General features: G+C 54.5%; 1 protein-coding gene across 1 annotated transcript; it reads right to left on the bottom strand.

Annotated features, from left to right (window-relative positions):
* Positions 1–250: 250 nt before the first annotated feature.
* LOC141959907 (acrosin-like) lies at positions 251–9273 on the bottom strand. The gene is made up of 5 exons (XM_074904287.1): positions 9266–9273; positions 1843–2043; positions 1243–1508; positions 814–959; positions 251–610 (listed from the first exon to the last, which is right to left on the bottom strand). Exons 1-5 carry the CDS (start codon positions 9271–9273, stop codon positions 251–253), a joined length of 981 nt encoding a protein of 326 aa, XP_074760388.1.
* Positions 9274–9289: the final 16 nt, after the last annotated feature.

Here is a 9289-nt window from a genome sequence, read left to right as displayed (position 1 = left end):
GCAGCCTCATTTTGCAGGTGCCGGGCACGGGGGGATCCTTGCCTTGCGCAGGAGACTGAATTGGACTGCAGCATGGCCAGCTAGGAAACTTGGCAACTTTATTTGAACAACCAGAATGCTCAACTGGAGCGTTTGTGTGCGTCGGCAGGACCGAGCAGGACTCTGACACTGAGGCTGCCTTTGGATCAGCAGGCAGTGCCCCAGCAGGAGATGGTCGTGGCGCGCTGCTGCGGCTTCAGCTGGGTCCTGCTCATGCTGTTGCTGGAGCCTTTTTCCCCCAGAGGACCTGCAGGAGCTCCTGCAGCAGCTTAAAGAATTCCACCAGCTTCTGGCGTGGAAATGGGCAGGCCGTAAAGCTGCCCGCCTGCGCTGGTGTTGGCGGCGGCCTCTGTAAGGGGGTTGACGTGGCGACGGGCCGTGGCCTTGGAGGAGCCGTTGCTGCTGGGAGCAGCCCCATCTGGACCAGGATCCAGTCATAAAAGTGCTGCGTGGAGGTGTAGACTCCGGGCCGCTTTGCTCTTGCGCAGCCTCTCCCCCAGCTGGTCACCCCAACAAGCCAGAAGTACTCAGCGTTGTTATCCTGGCAGACGAGAGGCCCACCGCTGTCACCCTGCAGCAGAGGAGGGAGGGAGGGAGGGGTCAGGTGGTGTCGGGTGGCCGCTGGCAGCACCAGGCCTGGCTCCTTCTCTCCCACGGCACCTGCCAGGGCTGTGTGCGCTGCGCAGAGAGGCTCTGCTCAGTGCTGGCGCCTGCAGAACCTTGCCAGGGAGAGGGTAGTGAGCCTGTGGGGTAGGGCGCTCTCTCATCTCCTACCTGGCAGGTGTCGATGCCGCCCCACGGGTAGCCAGCGCAGAGGTTGTGGGGGTGGACGGCCCCTGCGTACCACCGGCTGCTGTTGCAGAGGTGGACGTTGATGAGGGGGACCTTGGCCTCCTGCAGGACATCCGTCGGGCCTCCAGCTGTGAGCACAGAAAGGAATTAGCACCCAGCTGGTCGGTGCCCGGTCTCCTGCCCTGCCTGGGTGAACCACTCCCTTCCCTGGGGCTTGGCTTTGCAGCGTGACAGGCGCTGCCCCGGCGCTGCCCTTCTGCCTGGCCTCGGGCCCTGGGCCAGGCCCATCTCTCTACGGGCACACGTCCCCGCAGTCGCGCTCTGGCTCTCGTCCCTGCTGTCAGGAAGCCCAGCCCACCTCCCCCGTGTGCCGAGCTCGCACTCAGGACACGAGCACTCTTGGGAACTCACCTCTCGCCATCGTGGACCCCCAGCCACTGACGTAGCAGTTGGTCAGCTCTGACACCCGCAGCGAGGCGTCGGGCACGCAGGCCAGCTGTACGTGGTAGCCGCACTGCACAGGCTGGTCCAGCTCCAGCAGCGCAATGTCGTTCCTCTCCCAGACGCTGCTGTAGTCTTCGTGCACCACCAGGCGCTTAATATTGCGCACTTGGGTGTCCGGGCCCAGCTGAGTCAAGTGGGTGGCCCCGATCACTACGCGCCACGCGTTGACGTGCCTGGAAGGCAGATGGGGAGAGGGCTCAGAGGGAGCCATGTGCCGCAGCAGCCCAGCAGTCCCCTGCCCTCTGCTTCACACGGGGCAGAGGAAAGCAGCGCTGCAGAGGCTCAGACTGCCCTAGCATGCCTCGGGCTCAAGGCGTGTCGAGCTGGAGGCTGTAGGAAGCCGTGGCGGGAGCCCAGCCCTCTCCTGAGCAGCCTCTCAGCCGGGCTCTGCAGTGCCCAGGCACTGGGCGTACCGCAAGGAACGGGGATGGGAGGAGCCCGTGCTGCTGCTGGTCGCGGGGCACCCGCGAACTCTGGGGGGATATCCCCGTTCCTGACCCTCCTTACCTGGCCTTGACGAAGCAGTGGGCTGCTGTGAGGACCCACCGCGGGCTGATGAGGGAGCCCCCGCATATGTGCCCCGTGCCTGCTCTCCAAGGATCCTGGATGCTGACGATCCAGGGCCAGGCCCCTGCCTGGGCGTCTGTGCCCCCCACGACGCGCGACGTGCCCGGCTGAGCAGCCATGGGCCGGAGCCCGCAGGTCCCCCTGTAACCAGACACTCATCACCGTCCCGCTCGACGGCTCACTGCAGGCCCGGCCGAAGGGCAGCCCTCTGCCCTCCCCACGGGGCGCTGCATGGACAGCCAGGCCAGGGAGCCCCGTGGGGCGGGCACGCGGCCGCCCCCGTTTCTGCTGTAGCCCCGCAGGCGAGTTGTGCCAGCAGCCCGGGTGCTGCAAGGAGCCGAGGCTCCCACGTGGGGCTGGGGAAGCCATGCTGTGGCCACGGGGACAAGCGGGCACCCTCCAGGGAACCCCATCAGGGTGCCCAAGCTCCCTCCCTGGGCCTCGGCCACTTACCCACAGCTGTCCCAGGCGCCATTCACAGGCCGGCACAGGGCCAGCAGGATGAGGAAGGGAAGGAAAGGCATTCTTGCCAGAGGCACGTGCCAGCTGCCAGAACCGAGGGCTTGTTGCCACCGGTGCGGCAGCCGATGACGCACTGCCCGCAGGTCTGGCGTTGCCCACAGTGCCCTCGGCAACGGGGCTGATGTCACAATGTCGCTGGTTCCGGGGGCTGGGCACGGTGGTCTCTAGGGTTACAGGGCCACAACACGGGGATTTCCAAGCAGGAGGGGAGGCAGACGCTGGGGTCGGACACCCCCGAGAGAGCCCCGCTGCATGCTCTGCTTGTGGGACGGGCTGTGCAGGCCCCGTGGCAGGCAGCAGCGCCCGGCCCCCAGCACTGCCTGCCAGTGGCGAGCAGGAAAAAGCCCAGTGTGGCACCACAGCCTCTTTGGGGGGTTCACTGCCCCCCGCTGCGCTACGCAGCCCTTTGCCACCAGGTCCTTCCCAACAAACGTACACCGGACAACGTGACTACTACAGGCAGCAGGCGCGTTTGGGTGTTGCAGAGCCCATCTGGTTACAGCCGCGGCAGGCAAGCAGAGATGTGCGAGCCCAATAAACCCAGCAGAGCCGACCAGTGTCACCCTTCCTGCACAAAGCGCTGTGCGGCACAGACGCAGCACTGTCCACGCTGGCCGCATCAGTCCCAGCAAAGCCCTCTGGCAGGCTGCCTGTCCTTGCTCTCTGTGCGTTCTGTTGCTGTTCTGGTCCAGCACCCACAAGGGCGGTTGTGGCACCTGGTACGCGTGGCCGAGGACAGGCAACTGCAAGCCCTGAACAGAGAAGGCTGCTCCTGCTCTCGGCCCCACATGCCATTCTCCATGGCTTTGGGAAACCCTGGAGCGGCCTCAGCTCTGCCTTCTGCAGCTGTATGGCGGAGCCGTGCTCACGTGCGGGCGTGCAGGGCAGTCACGGGAGGGAAGCAGGGGATGTGCTCAGAGCAGGCAGAAGGCGGCCTGAGAGAAGGCATCTTGTCTTCTGTGGATACTCTGCTCCTGCAGCACCAGATTTTGCAGGTGGTTAAGGGAGAATGGTGTGGGAGATGGCCACACTTCACAGATAACTGAAGGAAGAGATGGGGTCATTTTAGGGAGAGGAATCTGGCAGGGACAGCAGTACCTAGGAAACCACATGAGGAATGCCATGGAAGTCCAAGGTGACCTCGCTAACAGCACCTGAAACAGCAAATCTGTTCACAGATGTTGTAAACCTGGGAGCAGGTGGGAAAAACAACCCGGGGTGGGTCCCTTGTGTGAGAGGAGATAAGGGCGGAGAAAAGGAGGACTTGAGGAAGATGAGGCAGGGGGATGAAGCTTTGGGCGGTCCCGGCCGGCGGAGGCGCGGGGGGCGGTGGGGGCACGGGTTGGCAGCACGGGGCACTCTGTGGGGAGCTGCCGTGGGCCGGAGGGGTTGTGGAACGTGGGTGTCACACCAGGTGTCTGAAGCACAAGGTGCCTCCAGTTCAGGGGCTCAGCCATGGGGGCCTCGGGTGCTGCCCGTTTCCACCCCGTTACAGCCCGCCCTCCCCCTCCTTGGCACTGGGAAACAAACAGAGCTGATTGTGGTCGTAGCACCGACACAAGGGGCACGGAAGCAGGTTCATGACCACAAGCCCATTCCCAGCCTGGCTGTCAGGTAGAATTGCTCGTTTGGAATCCATAAAGCCTGGCCCATCCACTGAGTGACACCTGGGGGCAGTGGGGGGGCAGAACCCAGCCAAGGGCTTTGTGCTCAGGGAGCTCGGCTCTTCCTGTGCTGGATGTGGGGGGAAGGGTATGGGAATCACCCCCGAGCCAAGCACGAGCTGTGAGCATGCTACCTACGCTCTGGCATCCCGTAACCCTAAGACCCCATAACCCTAGCACCCAACACCACTATCTCTCCCTAAAACTAGTGTAGCACAACCCTCGAAAACCCTTACCCCAGCACTGCATAACCCCGGCACCCCAACTACCGCGAAGCCCCAAGAACCAAGGCAGTCAGCAGCTGCTACCCCTGAGCAGCCAAGAAGCCCCGTTTTCATTGGGTCTGTCCATCTAAAACTCTGCCCTGTAATTCAGGGTAGAATTGAATGTTGTCGACATAAATCTTAGATGAAGTGTTACTTTTTCCTGCAAATTAAAATAAACAATAGATCCTGCCATTTGGAAAACAAACAAACAAACAAACATAACCCCAAAACCAACAAAGCAAAAACAACCCAAGAAGAACTTGTTCACAAGAGCAGAAGCCAAAGCATTTGGATAGAGTGGACATGTCCTTGCTACCAGCATTGTCCAGGAAAGCCCACCAAGAAATCCCAGCCGGTTGGAGTAAATGCCATGCCCTAGAGCAGATAGACTGGAGCCAGCCTGTAGTCTTTCAATATACCAAGGATACTGCTTCAAATCTGCAGCACCAACTTCACAATCTACAGAAAACTCAGTACACTTCAGGCCTCAAAGTCAGTTGTTATTGCAGTGCAATGAGGCCAAAACTGTTGGTCCTTAACAGTGATGAGAAAAAGAATCCTTACCACACCACTTGTCAAAATACCGCTACTCTGAAATTTGCCTACACTGCTACAGCTCCTGCTTCACTCCAACTTCCCTTAAGAAAAAACCCCTGCCATTCTTCTAGCGCTTGCTCTAGCCACATGCGCAAGCAATACTTTCCTACTCCTTACGTACCAAGCTTTTATACTTGGCTTTTTTACCATCTGTAGTCAGGTTCCTGATAAGCAGTAAAGCACCTTGTCTTGGAGGCACTCCCCTCTTCTCCCCACTCTACCCCCATTAAAAAACACACCCACGCTACCCCATGGACAGACCTTGAACCTAAACTGAAAACCAGGGTTTTGTTTCAAAACTGTCACTGAAATGGCTGTCCAGAGCTGAAGTACTTCTCACAGTCTTCTTTTTTCAGCATGAGGTCCCTCTGAAAAGCTTAAAGATTATGAACAATCAGTCACCTCACTCACGTTTTGCCCACAGTTTAATCCCACAGAGCGTGAGCCGCAAGTTCTCTTCATCTGACGCTAGATGTAGCATTTCCTCAGTAACTCTAAGAAAAAAAGTTGAAGTACGCAAGTTCCTAGGAACAGGTACAGGTCTGGTTTGTGCTACGCTCTATCAACAGCTTACAAGTGATCATTCAAATCTACGAAAACAAGTTTGGATTACTCGCTTTGTAGTAGCTTGAAAATTATAGATTACACATAACATTCGGTATCCCTTCAGGTAACCAACCGGTGCCCTCAAGAGCTTTGTCACAGTTTATAGACTACGCCAACCATTTTTCGTAAGGCCTTTCTAGAGGATTCCGAAAGCCAGGTTTCTTTCAACAGCCAGGAACAATTAAACCAGTCACTGTTAAACAGTGAGCAAGTTAGGCTTCGGGTATTTTAAATACCTTTCTTTTTCTAACGCACTACCACACATTCTTCTCTATCAAGTGTTCCACCTACTCTTCTGAAGCAGTCTCTGTGGCAGACTGGAACAATGCACACCCCCTGATCCAAGAAACATGAAAGACAGGTCTATCTAAACACACAACTTCTTGAAACGTCTCAATGTAAGCCCACTCGCCACCTCCTCAGATCTCAAGGACGCAGGAGATCAGTGCAGGCACCTTGTACAGAAACTGGACTTGTGTAATGTGCATTCTAGACCAATTTCAGTTACACTTTCCTTTTAAATAAGATGCGTAAACATGCTCACCATTTCAGCTCAGTGTGCATCTCGTATCCAGGCTTCTCAGATGCCAGTCATCTGAGATCAAGATTGTCAGAAACAGTTTGCACACGCAGTCTTGCACACACCAGATCCATCTCAAGAGGGAAAAAGGTGCCAGCCGTGAGTTAGAATGCTGCACTGTTTGTGAACAGCACACCAGTGGGGGACCAACTTAGCCAAGTCTAAAAAGAGTGGTTAACATTTGTATTTAGAGCTATGGGACTATAGACACATCTCCCAAGAGATTTATTTGCCAAAAAAAATCAAGAAAATTGCCTGAAGTTCCAGATTTTCTTGACAAAACCGTCACGGTATCACCCCTTTCTTTTTAAGCTAGGGAAAGGAAGTCGAACAGACTACTCTGAACTTAGAATTTCCATTAAAAGGGAACTTAAAATTCACCACGGAATTAAGAGAGCTGAGTTCCATCTCCTCAGCTGTACCTCAGCAAAGGAGAGAGCTTTTTCTCTAGGCAGTAAGCCCTTTTTGATCCTGAAGCGTCTGGTTCATAGTACAGTCCGAGGCAAGAAAGTTATTCTGTGAAGGTCTGCACCAGACAAAGGCCACAAGAAGGTCACGGAATAAGTGTCTTGGTGAGAGTGATACCAAGCAGTGACTTGCTTAGGTACCGCAGCACGCAGGTCTCCATTCACTGTACAAGATGTGCTCCAGCTCCAGGGATTCCTGCAGCTGACAAACCCCAGGCAGGAGCCACAGGAGTACGTTTCCGTTTCATTTTCCAGATTGTCTGTCTCATGACCACCTCACTTCTGATTCGCCACAAAGCATTTAGTCTGCTGACATGATTCACACAGTGAACGACACCACACCCATCCCTCTGGAGAAAGGCAGCTTGTCAGAGCTGGGAGGAGTCAGCAAGGGCACTGCCTCTCCTCCCACTCTGCCCAGTCCTTGTGAGAGAAGTGCTGTTCAAGCAGGCTGCCCTGCTCTACAGCACAGGTTTAGAAAGGGATGTCCCTGACGTTCTCATGCCTGCCAGGCTTCCTGGGAGCTTATTTTCCTATAAGCTCCCATTTTACTGCAGCGTCTCCTCCTGGGACAGGCCGTGGTCAGGCTATTTAATTACAGTTTCCTCTAAGGTACCAGTAACCTGGTAAAATAGCATGGTCACAGGTCCCTGCAGAAGTTAATCTATTCCAAAGCAAGAAAAAAGATTTTCTCCCTTGAAAAAAAAAAGCAAAATGCTTACCTCGACACCAAACTCAAACTTGACAACAGGTACATACATACGTATCTTCAAGTGCCTGTAAAGGAGCAGATAACTGGGTAAGAAAAAATTCTTTGCTACTTCCATGGTTTTCCTAAACTGTAATAAGCTCATTTACTCGTTCTGTCTTCTCTAAGAGAACCAAGAGAACTTCTACCATCCGTAGATGGCTACCTTTACTCATTACCAAGACTCCCAACTAGCTAGAGCACACCTGTTACTCAAGGACAAAAGCATAATATTTTGCTGAGCATTGTAGTTCTTGGTAGATTTTCACAGTGAACTGCTTTGTTTTGATGAACACAGAGGAGTCCTTGGTAAAATTCCACAGAACAGGCTGGGCAAGCAGGATTCTTAGCAATATTAAAAAATGATGATGAGTAATACCAGAACTTGCTATAAGGAAGTAAATAAGTTGCTAAGCCGTTTTCTATAAGTAAATAAGTAAATAAATCTCTCTCAAAACAAGCAATCATTTCTCTGTGTCATCTGGGAGGAACCTTGGGCAGATCCCAGAGAAGAGAGCATCCTTTCAGGGAGAAAAACCTCTTGGGTATCTTCCTTGGAGGAGTCTGGGGGTGCTACTCAGGACTAGCTGCCCTAAAGCAGAGGTGGAAAGGATCCAGGACACGCCTGGGAGGAGTCTTGTGTGTATCCTGGAGCAAAAATCTTCCTTTACAGGAGAAAACACACCTCAGGTGTCTTCCTTGTGGAGTCTGGGGCTGCTAACTGACATCACATGTCTTTAAGAGAGAGGTCAGAGGAGACAAGGAGCTGCCTGTGAGTTGCCCTTGGTGCATCCTGGAGGTGGCAGCTTTTGCCAAAAGATAACATGTATTTCAGGTGGCTTCCTTGGAGGAGTTGGTTGCTACCTGGGATCTCAGGTCCCTGAAGCAGGGCACAAGACAGTCTGGGACATGTCTGGGAGGAATCTGGGGCACATCCCAGAGAAGAGAGTGTCCGTTCAGGGTGAAAAACCTCTTGGGTGTCTCACCTGGAGGAGTCTGGGGCTGCTACCCAGGATTAGGCCTCTCTAAATCAGGGGTCAGAAGACTTCAGGACATGCCTGGAAAGAATCTTGGCTTTGAAATGCCTGTTGCATTTAATGTGACAAATAAATTTGGTAAGAGATGAATCCCCTTGCGTTCTAGTCAGTCCCCAGAGATTAGAGGGGCTGGGGGTCTGGGCTTGTCTCTTCATAGGTATGTCAGTTATTGCCGTGACTAGCGTCCTGACAGCAGCCGCACGAACAGCCCTTGTGCTGTAGGGCCCGTTCATTCAAGAGAAGCCGTCAGGGTCACCAACAGCACGGTTTATTCTTATGCAACGTCTACAGATTCTTTGGGATTGCCTTCGGTATATGCACAGGCTGCAGGTTGGCTGTAGAGCACTACCCACAAAAATCGATTGCCATCACACACAGTTGCCAGGTAATCCCTCGGCGTAGCCAAGGGCCCAAGCCTTACCAAAAGGTGTCCCTTCTGGGGCGGGGGTGCGAGGAGCACAGACCCGTCGGTCTGTGCCTCCGGTGTGGGTTGGGATTTTCATCCCTCCGAGTTAAGATCCATCTCGGGCTAGTACTTAGCCAAGTGTGTATGTGTGAGTGGGTGGGACTGTGGTCAAGCCACACTTCCTAACAGCAGAGTTCAGTGCAAAGCGCAGTTTCTGCTCATTAGCATCAACGTACCAGCATCCAGGTGCTACACAGCTCTTCAGCAGCCGTTGTTGATAATGCATGACTAATACCGTAGACGCCAGAGAATTTATTTACAGGTGAAAGAGTTCTTGAAAACGTGTGGTGTTTGGGACAGTGTAAAAGAGCGTCTGCATGTCAAGCTCCTTACCCAGTCATCGCTGCAGACCGTGGGTCTTTCCAGATCTGTGTCTCCTGTGCCATGACAGAGCCGTTTCAAGTTTTCACTGGTGCATTGTGCACACACACAAG

Source organism: Athene noctua, chromosome 4 (genome assembly GCF_965140245.1).
Source record: "Athene noctua chromosome 4, bAthNoc1.hap1.1, whole genome shotgun sequence".
Taxonomy (NCBI): domain Eukaryota; kingdom Metazoa; phylum Chordata; class Aves; order Strigiformes; family Strigidae; genus Athene; species Athene noctua.
The sequence above is the reverse complement of the archived record's forward strand: the minus strand, read 5'-3'. Positions and strand labels throughout refer to the sequence as shown.